General features: G+C 44.0%; 1 protein-coding gene across 1 annotated transcript in view; it reads left to right on the plus strand.

Annotated features, from left to right (window-relative positions):
* The window catches only part of API5 (apoptosis inhibitor 5), a 150,336-nt gene that overhangs the window by 84,499 nt on the left and 44,930 nt on the right, over positions 1-20,907 (plus strand). The window contains exon 11 of the mRNA XM_078684341.1: positions 19,016-19,072. Coding sequence (XP_078540467.1) covers positions 19,016-19,072 — 57 coding nt within the window. The remainder of the gene's footprint in view (positions 1-19,015; positions 19,073-20,907) is intronic.

The following is a 20,907-nucleotide window of genomic DNA, read 5'->3' on the forward strand; positions in this document are numbered from 1 at the left end:
CTATTATAGGCTTCATATTTATTTGTATATACATGTATATATGTATATTTTGGAAGCACTATGTACTTGGGGATCTAAACATACACATATATATGTATTTTTGTATATGCTCCGGGGTCCCGCACGTGGATGGGGATTATTCAGTGCTTATGACTATTGATGAGTATCTATACATAAATGGATACTACTGGTCTGGTGTCATGTGGCTAAGGATGAATAAGCAGTGGTACAACGTGTATTTTGAAAACTGGATGTGTTGCACAAAAAATGGAAAGAAAACGCATCAGCCCACCCAATGGCAGAGAATCATCATCTGGGATTTTATGAGAAAAACTGGTATCTGCTAGGTGACTCACTTGATGTTATCGTGAGATGTCCTAGTATAGATCCACCAGTGATGAGAAAGCCATAACAAGCATTTACAATGCAACGGTTTCACCTTTGGAGAAGTTAGAGCTATTGGCATTGTAAATGACAAAATTTGTATGTATGTGTTGGTTTTGAAAACAGATAAATAAATGGCATTGTCATTTACATTGCCAATAGCTTAATCTCTCGCAAATGTGAGAACTATTGTACCCTACAGACGAGCTCAGCAGACAGCAATTACTACCACTCACACACACACCCAGAGCCAGCCACACACACCCAGAGCCAGCCACACACACAACCAGAGCAGTCACATACACACACACTGGAGCAGTCACACACACACACACACACACACACACACACACACACACACACTGGAGCAGTCACACACACACACACACACTGGAGCAGTCACACACACACACACACACACTGGAGCAGTCTCACACACACACACTGGAGCAGTCACACACACACTGGAGCAGTCACACACACACACACACACACTGGAGCAGTCACACACACACTGGAGCAGTCACACACACACACACACACACACACACACACACTCTGGAGCAGTCACATACACACACCCTGGAGCAGTCACACACACTCTGGAGCAGTCGCATGCACGCACACACTGGAGCAGTCACACGCACACACACCCTGGAGCAGTCACACACACACACACACACACACACACTGGAGCAGTCACACACACACTCTGAGGCAGTCACATGCACGCACACACTGGAGCACCTTGGTTGGATGAATTGTTGATGAAAGAGGTGCTGTATAGTAAAAGAGAAGAGTGGCGACCTAACTGCACCTGATTGGGATGTGGCACAGGCAGAAGAGCGCCAATAAACATTTCAGTTCCATGCCTGAAATTCCTTGGTAGAAGCTGATCGGAAGCACGGAGCCGTAGTGGGCTGCTGAATATTGCAAATACCTCAAGGAGGGCAGTAGAGGCGAGGTTTTTGTGGTGAACTCAAGTGAACTAGCTGTCAATTGATGGTTAATTGCTGCGTGGTTTTGGACAAGTTGGGAAGTTGAGGCACTGGGCAGCAGTTGTATGGCGATAGTTTAAAAAATGTTGTTATATTATTATTACAGGATCCGGACGTGCGCTGTATGGCGTCTGACTTGGGACCTAAGTGGAGTGACTGACTGAAGAAAGATGTTAGATAGTGGTTTGGCTAGGGGTCAGAGAATTGGTTGATCGATGTATTAACATCGTTTCTGGGGGAGAGGTAGAGAGAAGTAAAGCATAGCCGACTGGACGGAAGGGGGAGTGTATTGTTGTGAAGGGAGTCGTGGTGTTTTGATTGTGTACCTGCGAGGGTACATAGGTACTAACTGGCTGTAAAGAGTAGAGATGGGACGGCACTACAGAAGAGAGCTAAGGGTGCAGAACAGAATGCATGCCTTATGTGCAAGAAAAGCAATGCCTTTTTGCGGTATTAATAGCGGTTCTGTCTTCGCACTCTGCCCCTCGTCTTTCACGAGCCCCGGCTTTGTAAGTGCAATGCATTATTTTGTGAACGAGCGCTACGCTATGTGGGCAAGGTTTCCGAACGATCTAACGCCAGAATGTACTGCTTATGATTTTTGGGCGAGCAAGTCATACCCGGATCACCGAAAAGCGCTGCGATGCCATAGTAATGGGGGAGTGTGCGCTACACATGCTAATTAACTGTAAGAAATCACCGGTTGTCTTCCAAAGGATTTTTTAGTGGTGCGGGACGAGCAGAGCTTGGTGTATAAGGCTTTAACGGGTCCGCAAATAGCACTTATCCAGTGTCGGGAGAGCCGTGCACTATCCCTCCTGGATTGGCTTAGCCTTGGACAAAGACCCCTAAACGCGCTGTGTAAATAGCGGCGTACTTACATTGATTTATTGCCGCAAGGCAGTCCCTTGTGGAGTCAGGCTTGCCTTGCTCTTGAGCAGGATCAGCCCTCGCCCCGAAGAGTGAATATCATATTTTCCTTTTCACTCTTTGCTCCCGCCCCTAACCCCCAATTGCCCTTGAACCTCGGTGGCCGTGTCTGAGAGAATACGCCCCCCTCTGAGATGGGAACCAGAGCTGACGAATGGGCACCCTTGAGGGTACCCTTGATCACCTGGACGTGATGGCGAAGGGAGCCCAGGCAAGACTGTCGTAGACATGCTTCAGTGCTTGTCAACAGTCTCGTGCGCCCCCCTTTCTCACAGAATATAACAGTTGAGAATAAAGCCTGGTGCGGGCTGCGCGGGAGCCGGAAGGTGGGGGCGAGGGGGGCAGTGGTGTTGAGCGCTCGCTGCCTGCTCTCTCCTCCTGCAGAGTGGTGTCTCGGAGCCGCTGTGTGGAGCCCGCTCTGCCCGTCTGGTGAATGCCAATGACACAGGACTGCTGAGCCACTCAGCTCCCGGGTCCGACCGCAGACGTCCCCTTGTCTGCCGCGCCCCCCTCTTCGCCAGTGCGGCTCCCGGAGTCCGAGGCAGCCTGGACAAATGGTGAGTCTGCGCCCGAACCGCGCGCGACGTCCTTGCCCAAGACCCTGGCGGGCGTGCAGCGGTGGGGGAGGGGCGGGGATGGAGGGCGAAGTGCGTGGAAGGCCATGTACACAGCACTGTGTGGAGAGATGCCCTACGCGCGGAGCGGGGCGAGGTGGTGGGCACACAGTACAAAGCAAAACATTGAAAACACGGGCTATGTTCGAAGGGTCGCACGTACCTAAGGAGACACCGTAAGCCACGAGCAAAATACACAGCGTAGGGTATCGTTGCTTGTATTATTCTCTCGAACTCTGCCCAAACGCAAATGATAAAATTCGAAACACGACAAGATCTGAAGTACAGTATAAAATAAAGTATAAGAACGAAAATATAAACACCAATCCGGCTGAAGACACTCCCGTAAAGACGAAAACAACAGGGAAAGAAAAAAAAAAGTTATCCCGGCCCACCGCCGCACTGACGTTTCCAAAGGGGCCGGATGAGAAAAACATCCCAGGAACGCCCACAAGTCGCCTCTGGATTTGACGGACGCCTCTGTTTGCCAATGGCTAGCGTCCATTTATGGAGCTAGCCAATGAGAAACAGAGGCGGTGCCGACATCCATACTGTTGACAAAAGTTTTCGATCTGGGAGGTCGAAACCTAAAAAGTAGTATGGTGGTGCTGAAAAATAATTTGCAGTGCTCAAAATGTGAAAACAAATCTTGAATGTGAGGCTAAAATTGACTTATGATGCCAAGGAACTAATTTATTATGAGGTCATCATGTCAAGAATAAAAACAGTGTGTAGATAGTAAGGATGGTAACTGTCAAATGATGGTTAAAGAGGTCGACATGTTTCAGCCATACACGGTCGGTAGGTAGACCAGTGGCTTTCTTCAGGACCAATTTGTATAACACTACTGTAATATAAAGTGTGAGAACCAAAATACGTCCTACCAGGTGTCGAATTCCAAAGTGTAGGAGTAGTATCTCTGGAAATGGATTCATTCCTGAAAGATAAATATGTATATACATACAAACACAGACAGTACGTTGAAACAGCACTACAGAAACATATAATAGCCACAGAGTTGTGCTGTAAATTTTTCAGCAAACATGTAATTAAATACTCATATAGTATGTCAACTGAATTCGCCCAAAAAGGCTTGGGAAAAGCCTCACCTCTCCTGGCACTCGCTCAGGTAATGAGGCCCCGCCTCATCATTTATCATATTAGCATATTACCATATTGTCTTGGTACTGTAATTTGCAAAAAAGAATGAATGCAGTCTATAGCAAATCCTGATATGTCAGATGAAGACTCTGGAGTTATATCACATTGTTTAGTTGGTTCACCGACTAAACAATGTGATATATTTTGATACCTGTTGGTTCTAAAAATAAAACAATTATATCTGTGGATATAAAAACAATTGGCCTTGAGTGTGTGAGACCTTTTGCTGACTAGGTGTGTACAACAAATGCTTTACACTGTCCTCTGGTACTGCTTTACTGCTCGACCAAGCTACCACTTTGGAGAGTAAGGTCAGTCCTAACTTTAACCTCTGTCATACCTCTGGGGTTTGTGGACTCTATACACACACTACTTTATTCTAGTCCAGTATATATAGAGCCACTTTCTCACAATCCTCTTGTCGACGGGGAGCCAGTGTAGTTCTCTCAGGTGGGGTTGATGTGGCTGCGGCGGGGGACGTTGACGATCAGTCGGGCGGAGGCGTTTTGGTTGCGTTGTAGTCGTCGTAGGTGTTTGGCTAGGATTCCGCGTAGAGTGCGTGGCCGTAGTCCAGTCTGCTGCTGACGAGGGCCTGTGTCACCATTCTTCTTGTTTCGGTCGGGATCCACTTGTAGATCCTGGGGAGACGGCTTTGGCCTTCTTAGCCATGGAGAGGGAGGAGTCGAGGATGAATCCTAGGTTGCGTGCATGGTCGGTGGGTGTTGGTGCTGTTCCCAGTGTGGTCGGCCACCAGGAGTCGTCCCAGGCTGAGGGGGTGGGTCCGAGGATGAGGACCTCTGTCTTGTCCGAGTTCAGCTTCAGACGGTTGCTCCTCATCCAGTCGGCGACGGCCTTTATTCCCTCGTGGAGGTTGGTTTTGGCGGTGTGTGGGTCCTTGGTGAGGGAGAGGATGAGCTGGGTGTCATCGGCTTAGGAGATGATGTTGAGGTCGTGCTGGCGGGCCACTTGTGCGAGGGGGGGCCATGTAGATGTTGAACAGCGTCTGGCTGAGGGATGAGCCCTGGGGGACCCCGCAGATTGTCGGTGGCTTCGGATCTGAAGGGTGGGAGGCGACTCTCTGGGTTCTGCCGGAGAGGAAGGACGTGGTCCAGTCAAGGGCCTTCTCTTGGATTCCGGCTTCTAGGAGGCGTGTCTATAGAGTGCGATGGCAGACCGTGTTGAAGGCGGCCGACAGGAGGATGAGGGCTGATGTTTCGCCGTGGTCTTGTGATGTATTCCTATAGGTTCTGTATAGATCCCCCTATTCCTGACCCTATTCTGGTTAACAAATTAACTAGCAGCCATCCCATGATGCAGAAACCGTTATCTGATTAAGCCAGACCACGGCACAGGAGCGCGTTATCTGATTAGGTCATAACGCTTGCCATCTAATTAGGCAAGCAATATTCCTCCAGCCCCTGATAAGGCATACGGAGTTCTCAAAACAAATCAAACCTATGACAACCTGGGAAAATCCCTGCGGCCATTGTTTTGATTTCTCAAAGAACTTCAGTAAAAGAATGTGCTAACGACCAGCTCGTTTGACATCCTTATTGACGTATCTATGTCCATCCTTACGTCAATCTCGGCACCTTACAGGTATAAATATTACCGACATTGCCTTAAGCAAACACACGCGGTGGTGACGAGATCGGAGCAGCGAGACTTGCCGAAGCCCAGCAGAGAGCGAAGCCCACTGGCGCTGCCCCGCTTTCCTGACGCGCTGAGAACGAGACGCTGCCTTTCTCCTGCCGAGAAATCCAGCTCCGGCGCTTCCGAGCAGCCCTTGCAGGCAGCTTGGAATATCGAGACCACAGACGAGAGATACCATCCTAGATCTCAGGCACAGAACTGAATAACCCCTTGCAGAGAATTCTTGAGTCAGTCACTTGGCAAAACAAACTTAACTCAAACTGCTACTTTCTACTCCAGCCCACGTATTAGGCTTAGGTCAGGTACACCGGGGTAGGCGTGGTTAGAAGCACCAGTTGAGTACGATTAGTCGAATGTGTATGTATATATTCTATCCATTTTAAATAGCATATGGCTTAGAAACCATATCAATGCTTTTACAGTATTTTATACTTCTGCTTTTATTGTATGCACTTTACTTAACCATAAGTATTGCAATAATATCAATTCATTTCTCTTGTACGAGAAAAGAGACTGATCAATAAATAACATCTTTTATTGAACACGCCCGTCTCTTCCTTTTCTCTACAAACTGGTGAAACTAAGAATGCACGTACTGACTGAGTAAAATAAGTTGTCTTTTGTTTTCACACGACTCTAGAGATACACTCTTGATTAGGGGAGAGCAAAGTTGTCATGTTCTATGGTTGTCAGAAACTAAATCCCTTCTTGTTTATCCAGGGAGGTTCAACTCCTCCTTGCCTATTCGAGAAAGTTTCTAGTGAACTCTGAGCCAGCTGGCAAACCCAAAACTTTAAGTCTAATATCGACAGTAGAAGACCTAGTTAACGTCTGGTCTAGGTCTATACTATTGGAGGTATTATTCCAATGCGCAGAGCCTATTGGGATAATAGGAACTACACTACATGGCGCCCAACGTTTGGAAAGGCGATAAAACTAACGCAAGACTTTAGAGTAACTCAGTCGTGCTCTTTCACTCAGACCCTTTTTTCCCATAATACTCCAAAGACGTCTGGAGTGGGTGAGAGGTAAAATCCGCCAAACCTCGCAGGAGGGAACTCCTATGTATGGTTCTTGGTTCAATCAACGTTGAAGGATACACTGTTCCAAAATATTGTGCATCTAATCTTTGTTTCCATAAGGAACCTGATCTGCAAACAAACAGAATAACCTTACCTGACAGTAAAATGTCAGAAAGTGATGATGAAAGAGAGAGAGTTAGATTAGCAGCTGAACTAATAGAAGCTGATAATACTATGCAAGAAGCAGACCCGGATATAAAACTCATCCCGGTCAACATAAGATCTATAACGTTAAAACTTATAGAAAATGGACTGACACCAAGAGGTGGTACAGTCATATTCGTAATTGAGGCACACGAATATCGGCAGACAGAGGTATTCTATTCATGGATAAACTTTCCAGCAGCTAATGCTGTAACAAAGGACTTCCACTATTATAAAATAGAGGAACCTCCTAATGAGTACACTCCTTTCGAGGAAGTGGAAGTACCACTCAAATTCCAAGAGCACCTGCTCTTGTTTAATGGCGCCCTAAAACATAATAATCACATCACCAGGCTCGGTCCACTAGGTAGACCAGGAGCAACGTGGCCGGTCCTAGCCGGATACACACCACATCCAGACATCGAAAGAATGTCTGCAGCAGATCTTTTAGTACAACTAAAACAATTAATTAAAATATATAGACAATTAGTCCAATATGTAATGCAGACTTCAACTGTCCAACCAGTAATTAAAATTCCACAGCTGACCCCTCATCAGGGGAACACAAATAAAATTACACCACAGAACATACAGTCCTGCCTAGGTAAAGTACCAGCTAAACGGGAACAAATACCATTCTGGTTAGCACAAAAAATCACCCAAATAGAGGCGGTATTTCCAGATACCACCCCGGTAGAAAAACACAGGATTCTGACTGTCTTCCAATGGGAATCGCACCACACGTGGAGGACTATGACACTTGGGGTACAGTCTTTGCTTCCATTTACACAAAAACACATGGAGTTCCATCCATGTCAGTAATACCAGATGTGCTAAAACAAATTCAAGACGAATACGGTCCAGAACCCGCTTTAACTCTCGGTATGAAATTACTAAAAGACTTCAAGCAGGTCTCGGCAATAATACTAGCCAACATAAAAGGAGAAGCAGCGAATGTGGCGATCCGTCAGAGGTTAAAAGAGACAGATATAGCAGACCAACCAGCTGAAATTGCCAGAATTATAGAAAAATCCTATGAAGAACTAGGTAGAGATAGTTTGGGTGGAATACCAGTGAAGCCCCAACTAATTGAAAGTCCTGAAAAAGTATTTATTAAAAATAATCTAAACAGTCAAAAGAAGAACTGGGATGGAAACAAACAATCCAATCCAAAAGAAAAAAGATTCCAGTCCAGAGGAAGGTCTCCTCGGCGGAGAGAAAGATCTCCGGACCAAGGACCCAAGTCTCCCCAAAGGGAGCCCTCTGTGAAAAGATACAACCTTAGAAATAGGGATAACATAAAGAAACCTGATAGATATCAAGATTTTGATACACGTCCCTCTCAATCTTTTCAGACTTCCTCGCAGAATTCGGAAAGAAGAGGACGATCGGAACCCAGGGAAGGGCACGTCAAGTCCAAAGACAAGGAACCTGCTCATCCAAATAAAAAATTACAGTTTCCAAAGAAGAAGGTAGCCAGTATTAAAGTATTCAACAATGCCGAGAATACTGAGGACACAGCTGAAAAACGGAGAGTGGGCTCAGACAATGCTAGACAGCGCAGCAGAAGTGAGCATAGCACGCAAAGTCCTTATGAATCATCTGGAGACAGTGGACACGAATGAATACATTCAAGTGGAAACTGCAGACACCAGAGTTAGCAAACCTCACAAAATATATGAAATAACTTTACGTATAGAAGGGGATAAGACTAGAAAAATAAGGGGCCTTTTTTGGGATAATCTCTCCAAGGGCTATGACATCCTTCTAGCTGAAAAAGACTGGCCACCAGAGTTTGTCAGGGAGTGCCCACATGGCGAAGAAATAATTATGCCTGCCTTCTCAAATCATATTCCAATTCATAAAAAATATACACTTGCAAGAAAGTGGGCAGTAGCTCAAGCTCCTGCTTGATATAAAAATCATGTGGGATGGGATGAGGAATCTCCTCCACACAAAATCCAGTTAAAATCACAACCTACTGCACAAAGGCAGTATCCAATCAAGCAAGAAGCTAAAAAACAGGTGTAAGAAATTCTAGATCAACTAGAATACCAGGGGGTGATTGAAACTTGCACCTCACAAATGAACAACACTTTGTTTCCTGTCTCCAAACCAGACAATTCATATAGTCTAGTTTTAGATTACAGACACCTTAACTCATGTTGCAAAACTTTTGCAGTGCAAAACTCGCATAGTGCTGCACTAATGAATAACATAGTGCGCAAAAAATATAAAACAACATTAGACATCTCTAATGGATTCTTTTGTCAAAATATAGCACCAGAGAGCAGATACTTGTCAGCGTTCTCAATAAATGGCGCTCAAAAAGAATTCTGTCGGTTACCCCAGGGGTACAAGAACAGCCCAGGATTATTCTCAGCAAGAGTAACAGAGTTACTACAAACATATGATGACGAAGTATTATCTTATGTCGATGACATATACCTAACAGATGATGACTTGGATACTCACTTGAAGAGAGTGAACACCATAATACTTGGGTTCGCAGCAGAGTGTTACAAATTCAACTTTAAAAAATCTAGAATTGCCCATCTAACAGTCCTGTTCTTAGGATATGAATTATCAAGTGAAGGCAAAAGCCTGGCTGACAATTTCCTAGAGAAATGTGCCGTACTCCAAGCACCTAGAACACTAAAACACCTACAGTCAATTCTAGGCTTCATAAATTTCGGAAGAACATACATTGCAAATTACGCAGAAAGGGTCAAACCCCTTTATGATCTAATAAAACCTGATTTTTAAAAAACCAATTGGACTCAAATACACACAGAAATTCTGAGATCCTTACAAACAGATATGTTAATTAAAACAAAATTAGAAACACGTGATAACACACGCAACCTTGTGATTCGAGTCATCCCAGGAAGATGCGGATTCACTTACCTGACCTCTAACGAGGGAGAAAAGGTACCAATTGCATTCAAATCACACTTGTACACTAAAGCTGAAATGAAATTTAGCCCAACGGAAAAAATTCTTACTGCAACACAGACAGCTATAGTAAAAGAACGAGCCCTGTCACAAGGTAAACGAATAATAATCGTTACACCGATACCAGCCCTAGAGGCTGTAATAAAAGCAAGCATACCGAATGCTAAAGCGCTCCATCCGAGATGGATACAATGGGCTAATTCTCTTGCTGCAACAGACGTTGTATACGAATTTGATCCTAACTTAAAAACACAAGAGTTTCTCCAATATGAATTCGAATGTCCGCCGCCGACCGAAATTCTGCCTCTAGAACATTACGGCTGTATAATATATACAGACTGATCAGCACAACCCGCAGTAGGGGGTAAACAAGCTTACAGTGCTGCGTGTGCGATTGTAAAAGGTCGCTGGCACGATGGGAAATTCAAACCAGCGGTCACTAAAACACAATCTCTAGGAGATTGTACAGCTCAGCGAGCAGAACTACTGGCATTCAAGATGGCGCTAGAAAATACCGATCGGGAATTCCCCACACTCATAGTGTGTGATTCGTATTATTGCGTTCAGTCTTACAATGAATACTTACAGATCTGGCTTCAGAATGGTTTTAAGGATGCAAAAGGAGGCACAATCAAGCATAAAATGCTTTGGGAACAAGTAGTTCTTTTACAAAAAGAACTACCAAAGACTCACGTGATACATACACTGAGTCATCAACGTGATGGCGTTCACGTTGCAGGGAATTCATTGGCTGATGAGGCCGCAAAGGCAGCTGTGCAAACTGCTTCCGTAGCTGCCATCACCCGGTCAAAAACAAAAATAGACAGCGATATATTACAAGCTGTCAGCGCTACAGTAAAAGATGCGATAGAAACACTCCCGAAAGGCTTTCCAGTAAAGTACTCATACATAACTGATGCGAATAATGTTCCATTTGCTCGAATCCCTGGAGTGGGGGATAGAGTAATTCCAAACATGGAACATAGGTTAGGACTCATCATAGCGGCACACGAAGGGCTTGCTTCTGTACATGCTGGCGTCTCAGCCACAGTATCGTTATTAAAACAGAGATACTGGTGGCCACAAATGAGAAGACAAACCAGGAACTATGTTCTAGAATGTGAAATGTCAAAAAATGAAAGTATCAACAGTGAGACGACCAGCACAGACGCCCCTTCTAATCTCGGATAAACCATTAGCCTGTGTTTACCTGGACCACTGTGGTCCCTTACAAAGGGATGGTAACTATAAATATATCTTGGTCGCAGTGGATTCATGCACGAGATTCATATGGATGTGGCCCCAGCGATCGGCTGACGCCAGAACTGTTATAAAAGATTTGCGAGTCTTTATCGGCACATACGCAATTGGCATGCTGCATTCTGACCAGGGTCCTGCTTTTAGCTCTAGAGCTTATAAGGAGGCCATGACCAGCATGGGCATTGCATTGCGGTATTCTTGTCCATTTCATCCCGAGGGAAACGGAATTGTTGAAAGAAAAAACCGTGACATAAAGCGATCTATAACAGCAAAGGTATTAGGTTCGGGAGCTGGGTGGGTCAAACATCTAATAAGTGTCCAACGTAGTCTAAACAACCTGCCAAGAAATTCTCTGAAGGGATTCAGTCCGTACGAATTATTGTTTGGGACTAGGATGTTCGTCTTAGATCTTGACAGTCAGACTTCAGTGGTGAAAGAAAAAAGCTTTGATATCAAAGATCGTTTGGCTATTTTGCAGGACTTAAACGAAACAAGAAAAGACCTGAGCAACATAAAGTTGAAACAACAGCCAACAACCACTGAAGAAACACCGCCTGTCCCAGCAAGACCTGTCTGGATTCCAAAAATCGGGGATCTAGTCAGAGAAAAGATCGCGGTAAAGAAGGAATTTGGGCCTTCTTACAGAAAAGCAGTTCCTGTCTTGTCCATCAACGGGACAAGATCAGTTGTACTACCGCCGCTTGCTGGTAAAAAGGAGAACCGAGTTGTATCCATCGACCTGGTAAAACCACAATCATGTGGCCGATAACAAACAGTAGGCCAAGTGGACTCCCGATAAGTAGTAGAACACCGAGGTTTGCTACAAGTACAGAGGTGCTAACTAAAAGGCTAATCACATTCGAAACGCCTACAGAACAACAAGGACTATGCAACAATGCAATGGAACTCACACCTCTGAAAACCCAAATAAAAATGTTTAGTAGAGACACACCAACCTACAATCAAGTAACAAATGAATATGCAAGAAACAGTAATCCTGAAGCAATTGAAACAATTGATAGAACAGCATCCGGCTACTTCATAAACTTCAATTATTCCTCTGAAGACCTCAGTGAATCAAAGACACAGCCATCAACAAAAACCCTTAAAGACAAAGCTAAGGAACTTTTGAAACAACTGAAAGAAACCTATCTGATTTCTCCATGGATTGAATTTTGGGTGTCCTTTGGTGTATTTATCCTCCTAGTTTGGCTCATCATGGTACTATGCTTGGGACGCTTCATTGAGGGAAAATATGCAAAAATGGACACAGCAAGCCAGAAAATCAACTTGATCCTCAAGCCACACACGTCTTCACACGTCGAGAAAAGAGAACTTTCTTCAGTCAACTTCACAGCCAATCCAATACCGGGTGGGGTAGCATGGGACAATACTGACTATGAAATTTATGGTCCGGTTGAAATCCTCAAATATCCACACCAAATCAAGATCTTGTTGAGTGACTTTGTAAAACCAAACTCATTTGCTGATGATTGGGACTTTGAAAGTATTAATGACATGATGTCTGACCTAGTGATGTCTGCTAAATTTACCAAACATGATTATTTGCAGGGTTCGTCTAATTATGATAGTATGTACTGCTACAACCACTATGGTAACCATTTTCTACATAAATCTGCACAACCTAGTAATGTTTTAAATTATAATCAATGGGAACATTGTGCAACCACTCCAAAAGGAAGCTCAAGAACCTTTTATGACAAATATTCATATTTTTCAGGGTTCAATACAAGTAAAGCTGAAACATTTTATTTTAAATTGTCAAATAAGACAGGAATAAAAACCATGCTTACAAACACAAAATTGATATATTCGGACTCATTTTTTGAACAAATGAATACATTTGGTTTTGATTATTGGGACAAAAATGTGGAAGTGAAAAGTGTTTGGGGTACAAGAGAATGGCAAGTTCAGGGTGTAGAATCATTGTTTCGAGCCTGCATGATCCCAGAACAAATTATATTCTTGAATGACACTATTCAACAAACTACCTGTCTTGGATTAGCCAAAATCAAAGACTTAAATAAACCGTCTATTCCAAAACCAACAATGAACAGCAATAACTCTGCAGATGAAGAGATAGACGTAAACTATGTATTAAACCAAAACAGAACAAATCCTGATTGTAACAATGGTTAATCTGGCCCACAGATACTAATAACTGTCAAGACAGATTCCTGAACAAAACACAGGGGTTCACATTGACCAGGCCAGACCCTAGATATTCCCAAAGACAACACCCAGGGATAATCACCACCTACAGTGTGGGCAAACTCTGCCTTCAATGGCTACAAACTTCCACACTGACAGAAATTAAGCAACACCTAACTTTACTTACTGATGGTGCTGACTTGCGTGATTTCATTATGGGACCGCGCAAACAGCGTCAAAAACGCTTCATAGCAGCCTCTATATATGCAGCTTACAACGAGGCCTGGAAGATAACTCAAATTGAGACAGCAGAAAGTATACGGGAAATTGACCGTATTAATTTGGAAAAATCGCTTTCTGTAGTGGACAATGGGTTAATGACTCTGTCCTCCAGAATTTTTTCATTGGACAGCATTGTGTCTTCAGCAATCGAAATAATATCGCAAGACTTACTGTTGTTACAACAAGGTCAGTCACAATTGCGTTCTATTATACAGCTTGGATGGACGTTACAAAATCTGCGTTCAGGCTATGTGCCTTGGCGTTTAATCAACACAACGTCACTATTCAATATCTTTAACCTTACTGATAAACAAATCAGTATGGCACAAAAGGGTGCTGATTATACAATCCTGAGCATTGAGAAACTCGAGAGATTACCATTGACCATGTCAGAACGACCTGTCATTGAATGGATAATACATGGGATAATTAATATTCCGATATCTACTTTCAGGTTTCAATACTGGCAAAAATATATACAGGCTGGCATGTACGAAAAATTGGGAAAAGGGTACATTAAGTCAACATGGAACTTGCCCTATTCACATGCATGTGTCAGTAATAAAGGACAGAAAGTGTTCCTTAGTGGCAATAATTGTGCAATGTCACTAAGCGTTACACTTCTGTGTAATGGAATTAGTTTGCATGGAGCCTGTGAAGGGAACTCAAATAACCTTTCATGTCACCAGCTAGGCACACCTGCAACACAGATAGAACCATTCTTTAAAAGATTCTATAACGGGAGTTACATCCTAATTGTGGATCGCAGATGTTGTAGTCTACTGCCCGGGGTTCCTTATCTCATAAGTACGACTGCGAAGGTCATGTGCTGTGGACGCTTATTGTTCCCCAGCTCCTTTCCAGACAGGGAGGCAAGGACATGGCCTAACTTGAAAATTACTTCTATTCGAATTAATACTTTAAGCAGAATGAAAACAGTGCTTCTTCAGACGCCGACCAGGCTCACGTCATCAAAAGAAACGTATGATCTCCTAGTCGCAAGGACGACTGCAGAGATTCACTCATTGTTATCAACTAATTCCCCCATACATTTTGCAGAAATCCTGAATGAAATCTTAAATATTTCTGATACCAGTGGAGTCTCAAATGTATTTAAGACATTGTTTTCAGGGGCATTAACACCATTCAAAGCCATACTGGGTATTTTTCCAGACCTCGTCCATTCGATTTTTGGAGGAGTTCCCCTCATTTTGGGACTAATTGCAGGAATCCTATTCTTGGTCCTTATATTTCGTTATGGCAAACCATGTCACAGACAAAACACCTGCGACAAGGGAAGAAACAATCCGAGCCATTGGATACCGGGACCGGATATCAAAAATCCTGGGACTAACCCGGCTTAGAGACCTGAACATGACTTGGTTTCTTTCATTTCGGCCGATATGGCAAAGATGTATTTTACCTGTATTAAGGTGCATGCTGTGCGGAGAAGAATGCGTGTTGGACACCTGTCTGACGCTACAATCGGATGCGCCAATGGATGCAGAAACATTGTTGGGTCCGGTAACGGCTCATGCATTGTGCTGCCCTCAACGGCTGCCAATCCTGATGACGGCATTCGTGGAAACTTCACCACTACGATTGAGGGGTAGTGAAGATCAAGATGAAAGCAGCATCGATCAGGTACGACCTTCTGTCAGCAATACTACTCAAAACGTCAATGGAGACAATCATGCACATGAATGCATGGTTACATCTTATTCCGAGTTAGTAGAACTCTCACAGGAAGCTGTTGACAGCTTTTTCAGCAGTCTCAATGATATGATGTTCTCACCAGAGCAGAAATAACGACTCTTGAGCAAGCTAGCACACGGCGTTCCCGACACCTTGAATTTGGCCTTCAACTTTAATATTAAAGTAGCAAGCACAATTTTTCCTCCAGTTCACGGACAGCAATTTTTTTTTAGCAGCCCCAAAATATTTTTATAATTTTTTCGGGACACTTATCTTCTGCTTAAAGTAAAAACTATTCTTAGAGAACTAATTTCTATTTTTAAAAACTTCATAGACATTAGCTGCCCGCTGGTATGTTCATAAATATTTTTGAACTGTGATGAAGTGGTCTCGAACTTTTCTTCTGTATTAAGAGCCATTTCATGTGTAATTCTCATATTCAATTACTAATAATGTATACATATGCGTGATTAATTTAGCATTATTCTACTGCTTGAGTGCATATAGTACATGTGACTATTTATTTCCCGTATATTACATAATTTCAAAATGCATTGTGTATTTTGGGGTGGTAAGGTATACACGATACTCTACAGTATGTTTTACTATGCCTAGATTCGTAAATATGGCCATAGTTAGCGTGGAGTGGGTGTGATGTATTCCTATAGGTTCTGTATAGATCCCCCTATTCCTGACCCTATTCTGGTTAACAAATTAACTAGCAGCCATCCCATGATGCAGAAACCGTTATCTGATTAAGCCAGACCACGGCACAGGAGCGCGTTATCTGATTAGGTCATAACGCTTGCCATCTAATTAGGCAAGCAATATTCCTCCAGCCCCTGATAAGGCATACGGAGTTCTCAAAACAAATCAAACCTATGACAACCTGGGAAAATCCCTGCGGCCATTGTTTTGATTTCTCAAAGAACTTCAGTAAAAGAATGTGCTAACGACCAGCTCGTATGACATCCTTATTGACGTATCTATGTCCATCCTTACGTCAATCTCGGCACCTTACAGGTATAAATATTACCGACATTGCCTTAAGCAAACACACGCGGTGGTGACGAGATCGGAGCAGCGAGACTTGCCGAAGCCCAGCAGAGAGCGAAGCCCACTGGCGCTGCCCCGCCTTCCTGACGCGCTGAGAACGAGACGCTGCCTTTCTCCTGCCGAGAAATCCAGCTCCGGCGCTTCCGAGCAGCCCTTGCAGGCAGCTTGGAATATCGAGACCACAGACAAGAGATACCATCCCTCAACCATCCTAGATCTCAGGTACAGAACTGAATAACCCCTTGCAGAGAATTCTTGAGTCAGTCACTTGGCAAAACAAATTTAACTCAAACTGCTACTTTCTACTCCAGCCAACGTATTAGGCTTAGGTCAGGTACACCGGGGTAGGCGTGGTTAGAAGCACCAGTTGAGTACGATTAGTCGAATGTATATGTGTATGTATATATTCTATCCATTTTAAATAGCATATGGCTTAGAAACCATATCAATGCTTTTACAGTATTTTATACTTCTGCTTTTATTGTATGCACTTTACTTAACCATAAGTATTGCAATAATATCGATTCATTTCTCTTGTACGAGAAAAGAGACTGATCAATAAATAACATCTTTTATTGAACACGCCCGTCTCTTCCTTTTCTCTACAAACTGGTGAAACTAAGAATGCACGTACTGACTGAGTAAAATAAGTTGTCTTTTGTTTTCACACGACTCTAGAGATACACTCTTGATTAGGGGAGAGCAAAGTTGTCATGTTCTATGGTTGTCAGAAACTAAATCCCTTCTTGTCTATCCAGGGAGGTTCAACTCCTCCTTGCCTATTCGAGAAAGTTTCTAGTGAACTCTGAGCTAGCTGGCAAACCCAAAACTTTAAGTCTAATATCGACAGTAGAAGACCTAGTTAACGTCTGGTCTAGGTCTATACTATTGGAGGTATTATTCCAATGCGCAGAGCCTATTGGGATAATAGGAACTACACTACAGTCTAGTTGGCACCTGATGTAGTCTGTGGCGGCTATGAGGGCTGTCTCGGTGCTGTGGTTTAGTCTGAATCCGAACTGGGACGGGTCCAAGATGTTGTCTTCCAGGTGGCGGGCCAATTGCCTGTTGACGATTTTCTCGATGACCTTTGCCGGGAACGGGAGCAGGGAGTTGGGCCTGAAGTTTTTGAGGTCCTTGGGGGTCCGCCGTGGGCTTCTTGAGGAGGGCGTTTATTTCGGCGTGCTTCCAGCTTTCCGTGAATGTCGCTGTTTCGAAGGAAATAAAGGAGGATAAAGATGGCATTACGCCTCTTTATCCTCCTGTTCCCTTTGTAATCCCCCAGTGGGACTTGAACTTGGTTCAAACCCATCTTATGTGCGCTCCCTTTGAGCCACTACATAACTGCATCAAAGCCTGCTGTTCTTTAGCAAAGAATGAGCCTCCAGTGGGAAGGCTCGCCCATTCCACCAAGGCGACAGCAGCTACCACTATTTTAGGACGAGGAGTCCACCTAAATGACATCTGTCAGGCAGCTACGTGGGCATCGTTGCACACGTTAACCAAACACAACTGGCTGGACCGCCAAGTCCGGAGAGATGGCTTTTTTGGCCGTTCTGTTCTCCAGGACTTTCTGATGTGTACGTATTTGAAGACCCACCTCCGGGGTTGGTATTGCTGGAGTATCTAGTCTAAGGTAAGGAATCTATAACTGTTTCTTTCAGATGAACAAGTTACTTGCCTTCGGTAACAATAGATCTGTAAGGAACATAAGTTAGTTATAGATTCCTCACCGCCCCACCCATCCTCCCTGTTCTGTGAACTGACTTTTACAGTTAGGGACATTCTTTCAGGGCCCTAGTTTTGAGCCCCAGTGATCAGTGTCTTGCATAGCACTGCATTTCTGGCATGGAAAGTAGTGTATAGAACTAACGTCAACACAGCGTCTATGTCGCTACTGCGTCGTCACCCCGACGACGAACGTGGAGTTGTCCAACGCCACCTTCCGATGCGTAGGGGTACTGCTGACGAAAAAACTAACCGTATCCAGTCTGACGCCTGGGGGTAATTCTAAGCTAAGGAATCTATAACTAACCTATGTTTCTTACAGCTATATCGTTATCGAAGGTAAGTTACTTGTTTATCCACAGCACCATCATAGTGATTATGGCTGCACTGCTTGCACATGCTCAGCATGTGAAATGACAGTAGGCGCACATGGAAGACGAATTGCGTAGCTCACTTAAGCCATAGAATTGTAGTTTGTTTTTCTGAAGATTCAAGTGGCCGCCCCTCCCCAGGTGTCATGAAAAACATAAATTAGTGATATATTACAACAATTTTATCAATAGAACCTAAACACATATACCAACAGTGCAAGTTGAAAATCTACATTGGTAGATTGCATTGCAAGCTTCAGGATAACGTGATCTTGAGCCATGCCTAAGTCTTAAGTTATTCCAAACCAATTGCAAGGTTATTTCTTGTAATAATGAACATATGATATTATTTCTATGTTCTTATATTCAGTAAGTAATGCAAATGGTCTTTTAATCGATATGCATATGCTAGCAAACTACTTTTATACTGGTACCTTTTAAAGAGAAATTAAACAAGTATTCGTGCCACACTGAGGGTACAAAGTCAGTACCCATGTTTGTTAGTGACACTGTCTTTCTTTTCTCCACAGAACAAAATCAAAGTAGTGGCCCTGAAGATCACGAATAACATTAATGTCCTCATTAAGGTCAGTTTTTTTGGTTTTGATTTTTCAGTTGTGCTAGTACTTTTTTATTAATGTCTCATTGCAGACAATTGATAGTTGGATATATGTGATGGGGAGCAAATTATGGTCCATGTTCATTCTTGAAATATCTCTTTCCAGCAAATCATTTTTCAAGTCATTTCACAGTTTGAAGGCGGACTTCATAGGGCTCCTCGATAGAACCCTGTTAAGACATCCAGGTGCTACATGACACAATCTGAACAAAACATTAAGTAATAATCTGTATTTGTGACTGCCAAACCTGGTGCAGACGTTGGTGTGATTGTCACACCATTTAGTGAAAGGGATAGCAGTGTGATTGTCTCATGTGGCCAGCCTTTAAGTAATTCATAGACTGTTTGATGCGATAATTGTGTGTGGCAAATGTGTACATATTTATTGCTACCCTCTGTTACTTAAATATTTGAGTTCTCTGTGGAAGATAGGGGTCAAGTTGAAAACCTATCAGCCGGAATGATTGTGGAAAGGTCCTGAGATGAACAGGGCACGCAGCATTGACAGTGAGATGGATCTTGTAAAAAAAAGTTCACTGATATACAAAAATATTAGATCATGAGTTGCTGGCATTCCAAAGTTGGGGCCTCACACTGGAGACCAATACATCTATGTGTCGATTGCCAAGATCATAGCGGTACATGTAGATGAACACAGTCCTGCCAGATATAATCTGTTGGTAGACTATATTCTCTTAAAGCAAGATAGGAGGGGGTAAAAGGAGGGGGGTAGAGGGAGATCTCATTGGGCTGGGAGAGAGAGGCAGAGAGTTCTGTGCTTGGTTGTCTGTAAGGGTGTTTAGCGTCCGACATGTAGAAATGGCCCACCATTTGCTGGGTTTGAGGGAGCAGGGGGACATCTACTGGTGTGTGATAGATTGCTCCAGTTCATATGATGGGTGGGTGGGGGACTGAGCAAAGCTGTACTAATATGCTGCTGGTAGTCAATGTGGAGGGAAAAGGTATTCTGTGCATTTAACCGAAGGGGGTTAACTTTGTAAGTTTGGTCTGCTCGAGACTGCTAGCTGCATGAGATCTGGGCAGGCTGATGCCGATTTTCTTCATCTGGCAAGGAGGTGTGCAGGTGTATATGCATTTTGGCCCAGGGTGGTGAGTGTGCTTACTGAGGCCGTGCTGGAGCCTGTGCTCTGTGCTCCGGAAGTCTGCCTCCTAGGATGTGTGGGGAGCCTGAAGCCCTGCAACCGAGCCTAGTCGCGGTCTCAACCTTGTTGGCTAAGAGGGCTGTAGCACTGTGTTGGGGGGCGAAAACCACTCCTACTGTAAAAAAAAAAATGGATCCGATATTTACTTTATTGTAGAGACCAGTTAGAGGCCTATGCGGAAGAGCAACCTGAGACCTCGCGTCCCAAAGATTTTTGGGCCCCGCTAACTGTTTATCTACTTAGCCATCCTGACCTGTAATATATTTATTAACGATCTGCGGGCCTTTGCTTGCCAGAACTTGACACTACCTCCTTTACTTGTGTGTATGATAGCCCTCACTCCTCCCTCAACCGTCCCCCCCCCCCCACTCTTTGCACCCCGCCACTCCTGGCCCCCCACTCCTCCCTCAACCTCTCCCCCCCCACTCTCACTCCCTTTTACTACACTTTCACCCCCGCAACGACCAGCCTCCTCCACACGTCCCGCAATTGCCTCACCCCTCCTATCATTGATTCCCTATCCAATAACACCAACACCGTCACTTATCCTCTCACTCCTCCCCCCCCCCCAACATCGCTACCTACGCGAACTCCAACACACTCACTAACACCCCCAACTCCAACTCCAATCACCTCAATA

The sequence above is a fragment of the Lissotriton helveticus genome, chromosome 3_2 (assembly GCF_964261635.1).
Source record: "Lissotriton helveticus chromosome 3_2, aLisHel1.1, whole genome shotgun sequence".
In the NCBI taxonomy this organism is placed as follows: domain Eukaryota; kingdom Metazoa; phylum Chordata; class Amphibia; order Caudata; family Salamandridae; genus Lissotriton; species Lissotriton helveticus.